The sequence below is a fragment of the Motacilla alba genome, chromosome 3, assembly GCF_015832195.1.
Source record: "Motacilla alba alba isolate MOTALB_02 chromosome 3, Motacilla_alba_V1.0_pri, whole genome shotgun sequence".
Lineage (NCBI taxonomy): Eukaryota > Metazoa > Chordata > Aves > Passeriformes > Motacillidae > Motacilla > Motacilla alba.
Window position 1 is genome coordinate 7,695,354 of NC_052018.1, and position 18,822 is coordinate 7,714,175.

The 18,822-nt window shown below is 43.4% G+C and overlaps 1 protein-coding gene across 10 annotated transcripts in view; it reads left to right on the forward strand.

Annotated features, from left to right (window-relative positions):
- ITSN2 (intersectin 2) overlaps nt 1–18,822 on the forward strand; it is an 87,948-nt gene that overhangs the window by 67,262 nt on the left and 1,864 nt on the right. For 9 of the 10 annotated variants that reach the window (XM_038130433.1, XM_038130432.1, XM_038130430.1 and 6 more), the window contains 10 exons: nt 12,027–12,148; nt 13,010–13,116; nt 13,746–13,929; nt 14,478–14,576; nt 14,729–14,896; nt 15,740–15,952; nt 16,671–16,792; nt 17,328–17,410; nt 17,553–17,636; nt 17,929–18,102. In XM_038130433.1, coding sequence (XP_037986361.1) covers nt 12,027–12,148; nt 13,010–13,116; nt 13,746–13,929; nt 14,478–14,576; nt 14,729–14,896; nt 15,740–15,952; nt 16,671–16,792; nt 17,328–17,410; nt 17,553–17,636; nt 17,929–18,102 — 1,356 coding nt within the window. Of the gene's footprint in view, nt 1–4,037; nt 8,221–12,026; nt 12,149–13,009; nt 13,117–13,745; nt 13,930–14,477; nt 14,577–14,728; nt 14,897–15,739; nt 15,953–16,670; nt 16,793–17,327; nt 17,411–17,552; nt 17,637–17,928; nt 18,103–18,822 lie in introns of those variants that run through there. The other variant, XM_038130440.1, reaches the window with a different exon arrangement.

Consider the following 18,822-nt stretch of genomic DNA (forward strand, 5'->3'; position numbering starts at 1 on the left):
TTGGGAACACACCATGATGCCAGAATTGCTCCTTTGACACGACAGGCCTTGTCCCTTCACTTGCTGTTTTCCTCTAGACAACGTTTGGAGTTCTCTTGGGATAAAAACACCCATCTGGAAATCTGGCTGAGCCTCACTCTTGTTAGCCTGTAGCTACTGTAGGATCAGTCTGCACTTCATTAATCACACAGTTGTGTTCTTACAGAAACATTCACAAACACATAATGAAGGTACAGCTTGGGTTGGAAAGTTAAAATATTTTCTTTCCCTGGGTAACTTGTTCTGGTTCCTGGGCAAAAGAGAGTGTGCACCATTCTTGAGGTTTTCTTTTTAGCTAAATTACTTCTGAGCTCATATTTTTGGTAACACATTGTTCAGGCTTTTTTTTTTTTTAATGTCTCTGGCCAATGTGGTTGGAATGGCAAAAGCTTCTGGATTTAGATTAAACTTAACACTCTTTGATTCGACATAGCTAAATCATTAAAATGGCCCTCTGAAAGCTTTAATTTGTTTGCAAATCTCACTTTTAAAGAAACAGTATAGACCATACCAGGTGGGCTATAAAATTAAGATTCTGGCTGAGTATTAAAACTTAGGAATTTTCAAAAATGATAAAGGTAACAGCTTGTCACACTAGGTGTGTTGTTATTTCAAATTACATGGTTAAATGTGACAAATGCAAGGTCATCACATAAACCACTGATTTTCAGCAAAAGCCATGTTAAGACCACGTTGTAATTGGAAACTTTCTGGATAATGAGTAAGTTTTTCTCATTTTTTCTGGTACATTGTAAGTTTTCCTCAGATTTCAGTAATGTGAAATATGAATATTTCCATCCACATCAAACTGGCTTTTGACAAAGGTCAATGATGTGCAGATGTGCACCAGGTCATCTGTACCTGGCCATTAAACTTTTCTCTAAGAACTGCTCCGTGAAGCAGTTCTACAAAATTCACCTACTGGTGAACAAAGAGTAGGTTGAATTTATTCTCATTTTTAAAAATTCTCTCAGGATTTCAAATAACCTAAGTTCCACACTAGTTCTGTGCTGGGATTTGCCAGCACAACTCTGTTGTGATACAGGCATTTGCAAACTTAAGGAAAAATCCTGCCCTAAGCCCAGAGCCTGCACAAACCCAGCACAGCTCAGTAGCTCTGTTCAGTTACCATTTCCCAGATTTCAGCTGGGCTGCTGCTGGTCAGTTGTGTGAGCAGTAAGCGACTGCTCTGTACATCTTCTGTAACCAGAGGAATGTTTAAATGTGTCCTGGATGAACTTCCAAACTTCTTTGGGTTTCCTTACAATATTTTTGGCTCTTGTTTAAACTCAGTAGAGAAACCATCATGAGTATTCTTGTGAAATCACTAAGGAGTTGTCCCACAGAAATGTTGATGTGGCCCTCTACAGAACAGCTTTGAGATATGAGAGAATATATTTTTAGAAATGCATTGTTGCATTTCAAAGAACTGCTGATCTGAGTATTACAATGTCTCTGTTGAATAATAGCAGTTTTTCACACTGTTTTTTCTACAACAAGTATAATGGTATTGGAAAGGGAGCAGGCAAATTTTGTTAACTCAGACAGGTTTGTAGCTTAGGAAATTGTGATTTCCCCCCAGATTTAAAGACCTTTGTATCTAGAGTCTTTTCTGGGAGTTATTTGTTGTAGCTGTAATGGCAAACTTCCCTAGCAAAGAAGGAACTGGGGTCAGTAAAATGTCCCGTCTGTTAAGTTGCTGACATAGCTCTGTGGACAGAACAAAATCACTCTTCCTCTTAGTGTAGCTGCACATCCTGGCACAGGACCCCTGCAAGGAAAGAAAAAGAAAACCAAAATGACTCCAGGGTGTTGTCGGTTTGGTTGTCTCTTAAACACGTGGTAATTGCAGAACACAGGACAGTTGAGTCGTGTTCCTGGTGGCTGTGGTGGTGGTTAGACTTGCTCCTGTTTTAATGACAGTTTTAATAGCCTTTTTTCTAATGTTTGCACAAAAGCCATCATAAATAATAAATATACTCATCAGGTTTCAAAATAGATTTAAATAAATCTTTGAGTGTTCGCACAACCATGCAGGATCAGAGCTTGTGTGTTGCCAGTACCTGTTTAGTGCCAGGTTCTCTTCCCATCCTTTCCAAAGTGTGTGTAATGGGGGTAGGCATGGTGCTTTTACCACTTCACAGTTCTTCCCAGTGGCTTGGTCTTGAGATAATTTTATTTTGGCCAGTCTTCATCTGCTTTGCACTTGGAAACTTGTTCTCTTATTATTTGTTGGCTTTTTCAATGAGATACCTTTTCAAGTTTGTCATCTTATCCATGGAACCAGTGTGAACTTTGTCATTTTGTTTTCTTTAGTTGAGATTTTTTCCCCTCAGGTAAATCTCAACCATTAAACATCAAGAGTCAGGTCTTTCCTGTGTTACCAGGATCTGACAAGGATACATCTACCAGGTTCTCTTCCCGTTCCTCCCAAGGGATGTTTAAGATGGGGTAGGCAGGAGAGAAGTGTAAGGAGGGAAGACAGCTGCTCCAGCTGTGTCTGCATATGTGGTTGCTAGATGTCTTCTAGTGTTGGAGATCAGTTCATCCCTCAGAGATGTTCTTGCTCAGGGCTGGACAGCTCAGTGTACACACGTGTGCTCCATGTGCACAGGGGCTTCTGGTTCATCCTGAGGTGTCTCATCCCATGAGAGTCTCAGAGCTGAATGTCATGCCAGTTCTTTCTACTCTAATCTATGTGTAGTGACTGTTTCCTGTTCATGTTTTCTGCTTTCCATAGCCCAGCACTGCTGCAGTTCCTCACACATCACAGTTACTCCTTCAGGTGCTCAGCCTGAGCTCCAGGCTGTTGTTTGTCGTAATATCTCTAGAGCTACCTCATTTTTGTCTTCCCCAAACCTTACTAGTGGATGTGACATGTTGGAGATATGAGGCAAGTCCTGTAACAAGAATCTGTATTTCCAGAAGTTGATTTCCATGTGAAAAAAATCTTTAGTAATTCCTGTCTACACTGTCAGGTGGATGAAGCTGACTCACTTTCAGGGGTGTTCATACTGAAAAAACAACTTCTGAACCGACGTGCTTGTGGCTGGTGCATTTCTGTGTCTGTATGGACAGCACGTTTGGAAGTTCTCTAGTTCTTGCCAAGTAACTTCTCTTTGTGGAGTAACAGTTCATGGTAGCAGTGGCTTTGAGGTGTTGCCTGTTGCAGTTCCACGCTGATATTTTAACACATGAGGATTAACGATTTATTCTAAGATTTAATTCAACAGCTCCAGAATTGTACCTCTTTTAGCAAAGATCGAATATGAGATCAGTCCCTTACTTCATAGTGACACAGTGACTTTGTATTTCTAAAACTGATTTGGTGAATGTCAGTCAGGCTTGATAACACTTCCAGGTTGTAATCTTGGGGTCTGGAATAGTCTCTGGATTGCCCACAAGGTGTGTCCCTCTTCAGACCATGTAGCCCTTGAATCCTGAGGGATGTGGCACCTCCTGTTCCATGGACACATAAGACTAGATGCAAGGTTTTAATTTCTTTCAGCCTCAAACAGAATTGAACAGGTTAATTTTTATGTGCTGATATGAATAAATTCCAATGAGATTTTTCTTTACAAGTTTTCTTTTTATCTGGTTTTCTAATGTCCCAGTAGAAGTTTCTCAAGAGAGATTCTAGTTTTGTTGAAATCTCAGGGAATTTTGCCATTGCCTTTAAAAAATCCCTTAGGGCTTGACCTTGTGTTGAAGTCTACATGACAGAAGTTTTCCTTAGGAAGATACTTTTTGTTCAAATGAATGAGCTGCAGGGGTTTTCAGAGTCAGCCATGGCTGGTCACAAGTACTTAAATTTGTGTTTATAAATAAAAAACTGCAAGGGTGGACGCTTGTGATGTCTGTTTTCAGAAAGTTGAATGTTCATCATTCCTTTCTGACCTTTTTGGTGTTGTTCTGTCTTTGTCCGTAGAATTCATATGTTTCACTCTTTAAATTTATGTTCATTTTATCCTTCATTTTTTTTTTTGTTTTTTTTTTAGGACCCAATGTTGTCTTCCAGTGTGAAAGCACCTCAGAGACCCACTATCCAAGTTTGACTAGCGTGGAGGCAGGGTGGCCAGCCCTGCTCACGTGTCTGACACAATCCTTTTGCTTCGTTTGAACGTTAGATCCAACCAAGAAATTAGGTTTTCGTGGGTTTTCTTCGAATCTACAGTTTCAGTGGATTTGTAAAAGCAGAAAGGATAGTGGGTCTTTGTGTGGCTTTCACTGCTGTTCATTCTTGTTTCCTTTAGTATTTCCTTTGGGATTGATAATCGTAGTCATTAGCATGCATATCAAGTATTGTTTGCATGGTGGGATTGCAGACACACAAAGACCCACTATTTGCACAGTTTATCTGAGCTGTTTGGAATGGGCACTTGTGTTCTTTTAATGTTGTAATGTACATATTTTGCAGAATTAAAATGTTCATTGATTATTGTTCTAATGGACTTGATTTAATCTCTTACACACTGAGCTTTCAAAACTGGGGGCCTTCATGGCTCATCCAGAAAGAAACCCTACCTGTCTGCTGCTGATAGTCACTGTGATTACAAACATGCAACAGGATCTAAGGGTTAGATCTGGTGCACTCCATCCAGCCTTTTCACACCCATTTTAACAGGGAAAAGATCTATTAGGTGTAGAGTGGAGGATATTTTAATGTTTTTTCTTCCTTCACAGTAGTACTATGGCAGGAATTCAGGTTGTTTTGGCTCAAAACATTCTAAACAGCCTCCTTCCTCTAAATTCTGATCATTCATGTTTGCTTTCAGTTTTGGCAAATGTGCTTAGTTGCTGCAGTAAGTACTTGCACAGCCTCTGTGTGACCAGGCCCTTCCCCTGCCCCTTCTTTTCATTAAATAGTTCATGGTACTGAATTGTTTGTCTCTGGCTGTGATCTGCAGTGACGTTTAAAGTACTGTCTGAAAGCTGCTGCTCTTCCTCCTGGTAAACAGAGCAGCAGCCTAACGCAGAGGTAACCTCAGTGAAGAGGTGTTGCCAGGAGAGAGACACTAAGAGAACCTGGAGTGAGGGCAGAGCATTTGGGTTTAGGATGGAACTGTGCTCCTCAGCCCACAGTCCTGGCCTGTTGGAAATGCAGTGCAGTATGAGCTGCCCTTGTCTTGCTATAATGTTTGGAGGGAAGGAGGAACTTGTAACCTTGATTTCCCTTTAAATAAAAGGATTAATTTGATTCTAGATTACTTCTCTGATTAAATAGTTCTGTGCTCTTGTAACAACAAGAGAGATCTCTAGACACAGTATTTAATTTAGTTGGTTTCTTGAGCTTGGTTATGAAACAGCAAAGGTCACTTATGCAATCAGAAATGTTTACAAAACAAACTGCTTGTTTACTATATAGACATATATATATATATAGATGAGTGTTGTGATGGTACTATCAGGAAAAGGTTAATCCAATTGCAGAGATTTAAAAGCCTTTCTCCAAAATCCAATGTTATGTATTTATATCCTTGATCAAATAATGTATATGTGCCCTTTAGTTCAGAGATGTATCTTCTGTGCAATACGGACTACGCAATGTGCCTACAGAAAACTACAAATGGATTTTTATTCTGGATGTATTTTGTCTGAACCAGTATTTTGTTATAGAATGGAATCATGTTGTTGTAGGCAAATAATGTGCTAGATAATCCTTCGAGTATTTCAGATTACTTGATTTCCTTCTGAAACCATGTTTTAAGTATTTCTACTAAAATACACTACTCACCCAGAATTGCCTTCTCTGAATTTCTGTCTTGGAAATCCTGTTTAATACAGGCTGGAATGTGTTGTGCTGCACCAGTGGCCTCGAGCAGTCATGTACTGTAGTCAGTAAGAATTTGTAATACTGTTAGAATTAGGTGATGATCCAAATGATGTAATTTCTGAAAGTCAAAAAGGCACTGTTCATCTGTGGGATTTGAGCCACACTGACAATCAATGTGCAGTCAGTTTTCCTTGAATGCCAGATTACTACTATTGTCTTTGAAATATTAAAAACAACTTCCCATCCTCACTGAGGTATTTGAGGAATTTTCCAAAACAAAGTGGCATTCTACTAATTTTTAATTTTTTTTAACTGATACATTTGGAGATTACAGTACTGTTGGCAAAGTTTCACACAGGTAGCCCTGTGTTGTTGTGTATGGTATGAGCACTGATAATCATTGAAACCTCTGCCTTGAAGTCTGAACTGAAAAGTATTGAAGTGTGAAGCATTTTGTGCTTTCACAGCTATCTTTTCATGTTTCAGTATAACTTGAGTACACTCTAAATTCTCTTAAGTGTAATAATAAATATAATAATAATAAAAATACACCTTAATAATGCTGATTGAGAGGGACATAGTCCCTGCCTTCAGTATTCATCTGTATTGCAAAAGTCTGCCTAGCACAGTTCCAGCACAGTTGCCTGAGAGCTCTGCTGTCCTGCACAGTGGTGCAGGAAGAGTTGGATACACACATCAGATCATCCAAAGGAAAGATTATACCAAGGATGTATTTACACAAAGATTATTTAAAAATAATATTCTGTATAAATGAAGCAGTGTGGCTATTGGAAGTATTGGAAGTAATCAGACTTTACTTTTAAAAATGCTACTTTTTCTCTGGTTGAGTGCAATCCACCCCTTTGTTGATAAAAGACCACAGAGTTGAGTTCAGCTGGCCATCCCAGCCAGTCAAGTAAAATCACCCTTGTCTGGGTGAGAAAGGTTGGCTGTGGGGCTAAGGGCAAGGTAGAAAACAGAGTCTTTTGCTGAACTCATGGCTCCCAGGCAAGAGCTGAGAGTCTAAATGTTGCTGAGAGCCACACAAGGTAAAAAAGTAAAACTGAAGCCAACATGGAAAGCAAAATACGTTGTTAGCTGTTGCCTGCAGTGTGGTACTTGCTAAATGTTGTTTCCTGTGGGCCAGCACAGAATAGGGGCCCTGGTGTCGCAGGGGTGAGAACCAAACAGTGCTGTAAATGCACAAGAACAGGTACCAAAGCGCTACTTCTGTAACTGGTTTGCATAATGGACTAACAAACTACAGGAGCCTGGTTTGACACAAGCTTAGCTCCTGATCCAGAGCTGGATCCACGCAGGAAGGCCTTGTGCCACCACTGGGACCAGAGGCAGGGCTGGGTGTGTGAGGAGCCCGTGGTGGTGAGGGCTGGGAGCACCCAAAGCTCTGTCTCCACGTGGTTGATGGTGCAGTCAGAAGGCACAAAGCTCCATCAGAGAGTTGCACACTAATAACTGAAATGTCTCCCTCTGGTCGCTGAACATTTCTGCCATTTCAGAGCTTTGTCAGATTGTATCCATGTATGATTCTCCTGGGCAGGGTTGGAAACACCTGTAAATAAGTCTGCTGGTAGGAATGCCAACACTCCTTGGCCTGCAGCAGGAGCTGCTGCAGGGTTGTGCTACTTCAGTGTAATGAACCCATAAAACTGCTGCATTCTGGTGTGTGCTGCCTTAAAGCCCCTCCTTGTCCTTCCCAAGCTTGAGTGTCACGTGTGGGATGGTTGTTGAGACATGCAAATGCAGGCTGTGCTTAGCATGAGGCAATTGTTCACCTTTGGATTTGAACAAAGTTGTAAGATAACTATGCAAATGTATTTTATTAAAGGGACACATAAAAGGATCTAGTTTGTCTGTTGTGGTTTTTTTTGTCCAGCTGGAGAGGATTTTTTTCCCAGCTGAATAGCTTGGAATGAGCATTGTGTCACCTGTGACGGAGTGACTTGATTTTGCTGTTTACCTCTTGAAAATTGATTCATAAATTTCCTCTGTTGTCACACAGTATCCTATGTTTACTGATTGGGGGAGATTGGCTAAAAGTTCTATTGTTTCTCCCAGAGCCTGATGGAAACTGCCTTTTCCACAGTAGCAGATTCCTTGTATTCATTCCTTTCCTGGGGTTCAGAGACTGCTGGCACCTCCAGGAGTGACAGGAGTGTGTTGGCCTTGTGTGTGGCTGCAGAGCTTGCACCTGGCTGTGCTGGTGTCCCCTGATGCCATCAGCTGCCCTCTGGCTGTACTGAAGGGACTGTGCTAATGCCAGCCCATGGTCCTTAAGGGGACTCTTGGCCTTTCTAGGGCAGGCTGGGAAAATGGAGGCAGGAAAAAGACCCTCAACCTTTACCTGTTTTTCCCAGCCATGTCAGCTGGCCTCAGAGTCAAACAATCAATCAAAAAAATAAACAACCCCTTCCAAAAAAAATCCAACACTAAGCAAACCAAGATACTTCCTTTAAAAAAGCAGTTTATATGGATCATTAAGGTTGGAAAAGACCTTTAAAATCATCAAAATCAGTCATTTACACAGCACCAATAAACCACATCCTAGACTGCCATATCAATGTTTTTTAATACTTCCAGGGATGATGGCTCCACCACTTTCTTGGGTAGCTTTATAACCCCTTCCATGAATAAATTTTTCATAATATCAAATCTAAACTTCTTCTCTATCCCTAAATAGTCTTCACTGGTCATCTAAAGCCGTTAGTGCCTGTGGTGTAGCTGCATCCTTCCAGATGAGTGCCTGAGCTCCTGTTGGAAGGTTGAGATGTCTTTTCAGAGCAGTCACTTTTAATGGCTGTTTGCCCCTGCTCATTTAGTGGGAAAGTCTCTTGGGAAAATAGTGATACCTGTTATTCATCTGTCTTTCACTGGAGGATTTCCTTTCTTCAGAAACTGCCCCTCTTCCCCTTGAATGAGCTCATACCCAAAAAGTCGGTAATTGGGAAGGTTTTCTTCCCCAGCCACCCATGTTTTTCAGGGCTTTGAATCTCCTGCAGAAGAGAGCATCTCTTCACTGTGAAACTCAGTAGTTTTTCATGCTGGGGTAGTTGTGTTAGTAGGAAAAAATTCTCCTTGTTCAGGTATATTTGGAAAGTATAATTTTAAACACAACTTCAGAGACTGGGATTTCCTATTTACAAATTCTCCAGGTTGCTTTACCCTGGCAGCTGCTTCCTCAGCTCAGAGAGCAGGATTTAGCCCAGAGGGCACCACAGTGAGTGTAGGCACCTCTCTGTTGCTGTGCCCTGAGTTTCCAAGGTTGCAGACACCCCCTGTTCGCTCTGCTGAGCGCGCTGGAGAGGGGGCTGGGCAGGCTGTGCCCCAGGCTGGCTGAAAGCCTGGCGCTGCCTGCTCTTGGTGGGAGAGGCAGGCTGGCTTCCCCTGCAGGGAGCAGGTATCCCTCTTGGTCAGCAGAGCAGGTGAGGAGCTGCAATTCCTTGCTGCAAACACTCCCAGAAATCCCACTGCTTTTCCTGAGCTGCCTGGGGAGCTTGGGATGAAGCTTCACCAGAGGGAAGCCAAGCTAAGAGCTTTCTGCTGCCAAACAAGGCAGTTTTACTGCTTCCGTGCACATTCCTGGCTGTTAAACCAGCAGAAAACTGCTTTCTTTTACTCCCCTTGGGGATTTGTTTGCTGCCAGCATGTGAGCAGGGAGTCTGATAAGTGCCAGAATTGGTGCAAGGAAAGGAGGGAACAGCAGTGTGGGAGGAGAAAGGGTAGAGATGAAGCTCCACCCTTTCAGCATCAGTGAGCCCATGAGTTGTTGTGGCTACTTAGGGAAAACAAATGCACTCATTAGGCTGGTTTATTCTCCTTTTATTTTTTGTTTTTCCCTTCAGGCTCAAATGCCTGAATTCACCCTCTAAAATCAAATGTGGGGATTCCATAATGTGTTTTTATGCCAGTATCATCAGACCTATCAAAATTAGGAGTGTTTTCACTAGTAAACACTAGTGTTTAAATAAAATTGTAAAAATAAAATTATATAAAATACTAAATACAAAGTAGCATTCGTCCCTTCATCCCAGAAGCTGACAGTCCAAACACAAGGTTAGCAGAGGAGCCAGTTAAAGTAACTAAATTTTTGCATCTGATAACAAATTTATAAACCAAATCTATTTTAATGCATAAAAAGGGCCCATTTCTCTCCCAGGCTTGGCCCCAACTTTCAGTGGTCAGCATGAGACAGACCCGAATCCCAGCATGTGTGTTGTTCCAGCAGCTGGGACAAGCCAACAAGAGCTTCAGACCATCCCTCCTTCTGTCACAGGAGTGCACCTTGCAGTAGGAAAGGGAGCCACTGGCCAAAGCTGAGACTTCCAAATCTGGACAACTAATGCCTGGTTACTGTGCAAGCCCTTGGATTGTCCTGAAATTTCATATCTTAGTAACCAGGTGGGTTTAAACTTAGTCCTGTACAGACTGAAGAGTGACACAAGAATCCAGAAGTAGCACATTGGCCACAGACTGTCTCAATGGACTAAGACATCAAACTTTGCAGGAATCACTTTTATCTGTAACTTCACTCTTTTTCTCATCTAATTTTGGCCTGGTTGTAGCTTTGGGGATATCTATGGCCAGAAGGAATATTCTGTGTGATCAAAAGAGCTGCAATCCCTCATCTCTTCTTAAAAAGTGGTGTTCTTTCAAACCTTGTCAGAAAGCTTGAGATCTGTGATCCTCCTTAGGGTGCAAAACAGAACTGAAAAGTCTTGATTTTCAATCTAGCTGTTGTCTTTGCTGCTGTTTTCCTTCTTTGTGTTGTTCAAAGGGTTTCCTTGTTACGGTGTCCTAAAATTTCACTTGGCAAGAGTTTTATCTTCTGCTGACAGTTGTTCTTTCAGAGCACCTTGATGCTGGTGTAGCTGGAACCTCAGGAGCCTGTGAGGTTCCTATTAGGCCACTGTCACATCAAGGTCAGCCCAATGTTTAGTGTTTCTTGGTTTTTTTCCCTCAAATTTATTACTAACTCGTCTTCCCATGAGCAGATCTATACCTTGACAGTGAATAGTCACATCCTTGTGTGCCAGGAGCGTCAGGGTGACAAGGGAGACACAGCCCTTCCTGCTGTAGGTCATTCTGCCTTTCACAACTCCTGTGAACCTTCATGAAGTATTGTTCCTCTAGAACTGCTGGATCACAGTGAGTCCCTGCGATGTCCTTTCTGCTGTCCTGCAAACCCACAGTTCACCTGGTACTGCAGTCTGATGCCATCACATCAGCGATAGATGGATGTTCTCAAGCACTCTGTAATTGTTCCTTCTTTTTTCCTTTTCCCCCATCCTGCTGCTTTGCAATATTCTGCTGTGATGGCTGACAGAGGGATCAGATTGACTTTCTGGCTCTCCTTTACCCAGCTAAACACATTCACCACTCTGGTTTTACCCGTTTTTGGTTTGGGTTTGTTCAAAGTTTGAACACCGTTGTCTTGTTTACTAACATCCAGTAGAGATAGAGTCGTGTGAAGCTGCAGGGATTGCATGTTCTGGCAGAAACTTGGGGTTTGTGTCATTGACTGTTGGTGTGCACCTGTGCATGATTTTGATTCTTCATCCTTGATGCATGATAATAATTCAATATATTTCCAGCTCATTTTGAAAAAAAAAAAGTTGTGCTACTGTCAGTTCCACAACCACAATGTTGTGTTACAGCTTTACAAATTAGTAGTGGTGGTTTGTATCATAAATTAATTACTAAGGCAGAGAACCTCCGAAGTGGGGTGGGGATTAAAAGTGCAATGTCCTAAGTCAGGACCAGCCACATTTTCTATGACTTCATCTCTCAAAAGACAACTTAGAATCATAGAATCATTAAGGTTGGAAAAGACCTTTAAGATCATCAAGTCCAAAAAGACATTGCTCAAGGTAAGAGAAAATCACAGTTTCAAATCAGTGTGGCAGAAGAGATGAGAAAAGTCATGAGACAAATGGAGTGGCAAGAAGTCAGGAACTCTTAATTCTGCATCACAGTACAAGGGGTGTTCAAAAAAGTAAAAAGGTGATAGATTGAAAACAAAGAAGGGAGGGGGTCGATTTCTACATCACTTGATTTTGAAACCCACTGCTGCTGCAGAGAGGGTTTACCAGTGCCTGTGTAGTCTGAGCCATAGACTGCTGAATGCTGGTGCGATTTTGTTAATTTATCAGATTTAATGCCTTGAGTGGGATCTGAACTCCTGACTTTCTTCCTGCAGGGTGTGCTGATCTCCAGAGCCTTGACACCATGCAGCCCATGGAAAGGAAAAGGCAGGGCTACATTCACGAGCTCATTCAGACAGAAGAAAGGTACATGGACGATCTGCAGCTCGTCGTAGAGGTGAGATGGCTTGGATGTGAAAGTGCATTTGGAAAAAGAACACCTCTATACTAAGTAATAACAATAAAGGAATTCTTAGGAATTGTGAGATGATGGAGGAAGAAAGGTGTGTGGGCACCTCCCTTTCCAGTGAATGATATGTGGTTGCTCACCAGGCAAAAGCACCACTTTGTGAAACCCATCAGCTTACAAAGACCTTCCTGTTTTCCAAATCCTGTTCTTAGGCGTTCGGGCTCAGTAAAAAGATGATGGGCTGGGGCCAGGTGTCAGGCAGAGCTGCACAGAGCTGTAGAAGCACCATAAAAGCTTTTCATCTGCCTTCTCCCCAGTTTTATTTCTGGAAGCAAGACCACCTCCCTCAGCAGGGCAGGGACAGGCCAGCATTAGGTGCTCTTGTGTGTCCAACTTGGCCTCTCTGTACAGAGCAATGGTGTGGTGAAGTGTGGCAAAACAAATAGTTGAGTCACAAGGGTGCTCTGCTCCCCAGAGATGAGGTGCTGATGGCCCCTGAGAGCAGCTGTGGTTCTGCACACAGGGTGACCCTGAGTGCTCTGGGTCAGGGGAGAGGAGCAGTGCCTGAGTGTAATTTGTGCAGTGACTGACCCTGAAATCACAGGAATGCTCTTCTGCTGAGCTGTCAGCCTGCAGGTCCCAGTGCTTGTCCTCGCTTTGCAAGTGCTGCTGCCAGTGTCAGAATGGGGTCACACGCTCAGGGGAAACAGCTGTCACAAGTGCTAGCAAGAAATTGCTTTTAACTGCTGAGAAATTAGACACTGAGCATTCAAAAAAAGTCACTGCTGGGCTAAGCAAGAGGCTAGGCTCTTTCTATTCTCTGAAGAATTGCTCATTTTTTGGCTGCAGGTTTTCCAAAAACCAATGGCTGATTCAGGCTGTCTCACAGAAGGAGAAATGGGACTGATCTTTGTTAACTGGAAGGAACTCATCATGTCAAATACAAAGTTACTGAAGTGAGTACTTACCTGCAGTCTTATATTTTCCTTTTCATTATTCTGTCATTCTTTCCCCAGGAAGTTTACTGGGTTTACAGTCAATATTCTGTCCTTGCTGATTATTTCCTGTGGATGCTTGCATTCAGAACAGCTGAATGCAGTCAGACTGCTTCAAAAGGAAAGAAATAATAAGAGAGAGGGAGAAATCAACAGCAAGAACAGATGTACATTTGCTGTAATATCTTAGAAACAGGCCCTACACAAAAGTAGGGAGCTTTTCTTTCCAGTTTTCTTCAAAACAACTTTTTATTCTCTAAAAATAATCTTTAGAAAGATACAATGGCTAGTAATTCATTGAATGGGATGCTGGTTGAATGTAGATTGATGCTGATTGTCCCAGAAACCTCAAAGGAGAGTCCCAGTCCCCCAGACCCCGTCGGGGAGATTGTTCAGCTCAGGGTGTTGTGTCAGGGTGACTTCCTGGGGTTTCAGGCAGGACCCTGGCACCTCCTGGAAGTGCCTGTGCTGTGTAAGGAAATTCACCTGCCAGGTTTGTGTCCTTTCAGAGGTGGATCTCTGAGGGTTGTGATCTGGGCCTCACGGACTTGGCAGCAAAGTTGGATGTTGATCTCTTTCCTGGTCCGCAGAGCCTTGCGGGTGCGTAAGAAAACCGGAGGTGAGAAGATGCCGGTGCAGATGATCGGGGACATCCTGGCAGCAGAGCTGTCCCACATGCAGGCCTACATTCGGTTCTGCAGCTGCCAGCTCAACGGAGCGGCCCTGCTGCAGCAGAAAACTGACGAAGATGCTGATTTCAAAGACTACTTGAAGGTATCTGATTCAGTGGCTTTTGTGCCCTCTCCTTTGACCACATCAAAATAACCCAGAAGAGTAAAATCCTGCAAAAATAGCTAAGAGGCTTCCAAGGTGTATTTACAGGGTGACCATGGCTAACACTGTGTGTGCTCTTTATTTATAACACTGTCTTTCTCTCTAGCTAATTTACTTAGGCCATAAAAGGAAAATTGCCAGAACAGTTGACATCAGGCATTTGTTTCTTTCATTGCTTTGTTCTTTTTCAACCCGAGTGGAGCCTGTGGTGTCAAAATAAAAGCTGGAACAGTTTTGAATGTAAGGATTCTGCATGAACAATGATCCTGTGATTTATTCTGGGAAAGCATCTGGGTGCAATGACACTGCCAGCTTTCCTGTTTGTTCTAGATACAAGTAGTGTTTGCTTGCTGAAAAAATCCAAGATCTCTTGGAATGCCTGGAAAAATGAATCTGATCAGAGAATTTTCTGTATTCAGTGCCAGTCATGAAACTGTTTTCTGATGACTAATGCAATGTCTCTGCTAAATCTCTGGGTTGCACCACAGAAACTTGCCCTGGACCCTCGCTGCAAAGGAATGCCCCTCTCCAGCTTCCTCCTGAAACCCATGCAAAGGATAACGCGCTACCCCCTGCTCATAAAGAGTGTGAGTACCCCAAGTCAGGTTTTGTAGGTGAACGCTTTGAGTTCGATCTCTGTAGCAAAAGCCAAGATAAAGGCTTGTCCCTTTATGGGGATTTCTCTGACAGGCTTACCTCTGTTTTTGTCTTGCTTTCTTCCCTCTTTGATCCACACCAGATTCTAGAGAACACTGCAGAGAACCACCCGGATCACAGTAACCTGCGGCTCGCCCTGGAGCGTGCGGAGGAGTTGTGCTCCCAGGTGAACGAGGGCGTGCGTGAGAAGGAGAACTCGGACAGGCTGGAATGGATCCAGGCCCACGTCCAGTGTGAGGGCCTTGCTGAGGTACCTGCACTCATAGCGGGTGGGGCTGGGGCTTTTCAGAGTAATTTCAGGAAGGCTGGGGAGGGAATGGGAGCCCTTGCTGACATCCCTTATTGGAACATGATCCTCTGCTGAGCTCTAGGCAGGGAAGCTTTAATTGAATTCTACTCACAGCCGTAACTTGATGAACCTTTGTTTTTGCATGGCTGTAGTGGCAGAGAAATCTTAATTTATCATCTTAAAAACTGGCACCATTTAGACCATTAAACAGACAGAAATAACTCTTCTCTCTGAGCTCCTGATCATGCTGCCACTGGGCCAAGTCAGGTGTTACTATGGAGGATTTCACTTGGTGTGTGTTTCCCAGGGTTTTCCTTCAAGCAGTCAGGGAACAGCAGCCCTCAGTGGCAGATCCTCAAGGATTTGTGGTGTTCAGGCTCTTGTACTTCTCAGAACAGCCTTCAAACTGAGGTGTGTGTGACAGTTCTCCACTACATAAGGAACCATGGCTTGACAGACCCAGAAGGTCTGTCCTGTTCCATCACCTAATCACCTGTAAGAGGTGACCTGACTGCAGCCTGTGCAGCCTCTTCTTAAACAGTTTCTGGACAACACAGAAGGGGCCATGCAGTAAATGCCTCCATCTGGCCATCTCTCTGTGTGTTTTTGGTAAAGCTTAAATCTCCTCTGAGGTGGCAGTTGGGCTGTGGCCACGGCTGATCCAGAACAGTTCTCTTCATTTAGAATGGAATTCATTAAACAAAAGAGCATTTTCAGCAGCTTGGTCAGTCTCCACAGAGAAGAGGAGCAGGAGCTGATGTCTGCACAGGCTTGCTGCTGCTAATGGGTTTTGTCTCTTCTCAGCAACCTGTGTTCAACTCCCTCACAAACTGCTTGGGACCACGGAAGCTCCTGCACAGTGGGAAGCTGTACAAGGCCAAAAGCAGTAAGGAGCTGTATGGATTCCTTTTCAATGACTTTCTGCTGCTCACCTACATGGTTAAACAGTTTGTGTCTTCCGGATCCGATAAACTGTTCAGCCCCAAATCCAACTCCCAGTTCAAAATGTACAAAATGGTGAGTGAGTCAAGGTGCTCCAAGTGTTGGTACAGTGGGTCCTGGCTTCTGATGAGGAATGCTGCTCTCCACTGGGATTAGCTGTGTGGCCCCTTTTGCTGTCACATGGGCACCTTCTGGCAAACTTGCACAAATGATGTTGGCTTAATACCCAGAAAAGGACAGACTTCTGCATTTTGGTTTAACTAACACTTCCATCCACTTTGGTGGGAAGGGGCAGAAGTAGCATCATGCCTGAACAGCTGAATGGGATGTTCAGAAGCAGGAGCCTTGACTTCAGTATGCACAGGTTCCTGCATCCACAAGAAAATTCCTGTCCTTCAGAAAACAGAAGATGCAAAATTTTAGTCTCTGTGCCCATACAGTGTGTGTTCTCAAGATTCTGAAACTGGAGACATAAGCTTAAGTATCAGGGCTGCTTTCCCACAGAGAACCTGAGAGATTCCTGGATTTCCGAGCTCCACACTGCAGCTCTGCTTGCACACTCCTTCCCCTTTCACAAAGCTCTTTGCCTAGGAAAGCAGAATGGGGTGAATTGCCAGAGAAGTTTTTCTCTCAGCCCTTTCTTGCATCCTTCACATGGTGATCTCATTGTCTGTCCTGTGTCCTATGACTTTCATTTTCCCTACAGTAAAACAGTGTATTTAAACATGCATACAGAGTTTCTGCCTATTGTCACAGGGTGATTCTGCCACAGTGACATTTGCTTTTCTTTCAGCCGGTTTTCCTTAATGAAGTCCTCGTGAAGCTGCCCACAGACCCTTCAAGTGATGAGCCAGTTTTTCACATATCACACATTGACAGAGTTTACACACTTAAAACTGACAACATTAACGAGCGGTGAGTAGTGAAAATGCAAATCTGAACTTAAACTTGTTCACTGATACTGCAGGCTGTGTTTCCAGTGAGCAGACACGGGGACTCTGAGCTCAGGAACTAAGCTGTCTCTTGGTCAGGAAACAAACTCACTTGGCTCTCATTTGAATGAGAAGTTTTCTCTGATTTTGCTCCTCTTCTGCAGCAGCTCTTGCAGTGGCATCCGGCCACATCTGCTGCTCCTTGATGTTTCAGTTGTATCGAAGAACAGTTTAGGGCTGCAAAATCCAGCATCCCATAGGACTCTTCCCCTGTCCTGAGCAGTCTTTAATGTGACCCAGCAGTCTTTAAAAAAACAGCAGCTCCACATCCATTTATTGAGGCTGATTTGGAATGTGGTGCAAGTCAAAAAACTCCATCACCTCAGTCCATTAACTGACTTGATTTGTGATGGCTCTAAAATTTAGGGAAGGGAGAAAGGGAAAAGAGAGTGGGGCAGAGTCACTGAGGATTTTGCTGCCTGTGGGATGACCCTGACTGTAGGGATTGCTCTCTGCAGGACTGCCTGGGTCCAGAAAATCAAAGCGGCATCAGAGCAATACATTGAAACGGAGAAGAGGAAACGTGAAAAGGCTTATCAAGGTACCCACTGAGTTCTGTATTTCCCTCTATCCACCCGGATACAGGGGCAGGCCATTTCCTGGAGGATGCCAGTGTCTCCTTAAGATTTACTGCCAGTCCTTACAGTTCCAACCAATCTGTTTATTTCTGACCTTGTTCCCAGCTCGTTCACAGAAGACCGCAGGAATAGGACGCTTGATGGTGCACGTGATTGAAGCAACGGAACTTAAGGCCTGTAAGCCCAATGGTAAGTGAGGGAAACAGTTTCAGAGCAGTTTTATTCCTGTAACATTTGGAAAGGCTTGTGGAGAGGAGTTGTCATTTGGGAATCCCTGTGGTTTTGCCTACAGTTTCTATATGAAATAGTCATTCTTTAGTTTCAGAGGACAGAGTGAAGAACCAGCTCTGTGCTGCTCTGGAATATAGGATTGTCTGATCCACATCATCTGGCAGCAGCATTGATGTGTGTCCAGGCAGGCTCCAGATAGAGGGGAAGGTTCTGCACTGCAAAGGGGTTTCACTCCCTGTTCTGTGTTTAGGGAAGAGCAACCCATACTGTGAGATCAGCATGGGCTCACAGAGCTACACTACCAGGACCCTGCAGGACACCCTGAACCCCAAGTGGAACTTCAACTGCCAGTTCTTCATCAAGGATCTGTATCAGGATGTCCTGTGCATCACCATGTTTGACAGGGATCAGTTCTCACCTGATGGTAAGTGTGAGTATTTAGGCAAAGAATGCTTTTTTGTTAGCTGAGGTACTCAGTTCCTCAGCAGCAGTTTCAAGAGCCTATAGGTCTGACTGCTGCCTGAGAAGTGTTGGGTAAAAACAATGCCTCAGTACTCAGGAGGTTCAACAGCCTTCCAGTGCCAGTAATTCCAGGCAGTCAGATCTGATCCCAGTCTGGCTTCTGTATCAGACACAGAATTATTTTCTTGTCAGACTGAGGAGACAGACAAGTTGAAAGCAGAAGTTCTACTCACAATAGGTAGTGAGTAAAAATAAGGTCCTGGGTTCTATTTTCACAGCAACAGCATGATCAGCTTTCTTGTTGCTTGGAAACTGAGCACGTTTTTGGCAGTCAGTTGCTTCTCATATTCTCTGAAAGGTTAAGTGCTTTTTCAGGGCTCTGACATACAGTCAATTATTGCAAATTTGCAGGGAACTGCCTTGACCTGAGGTGCCTTGTGTGTAACCATAGCTCAGTCTTTTCTCCTGTGAGTTAATATGAGTTTGGCTGGACAGCTGAGTCTTGTTTTTCACTCCATGGTGAACTTTTCATGCACACACACACACAAAGATGTCATGTAAGAAATAGTCACACAGAAGGTGTATGATTTCTGAATAGGACTGTAGTCCTACTGTAGAGGTAATTGTTGAAGATCGTTCTAGTAAAAAGCATGATATATAGGCATAATTAAAAGTTGGCTGA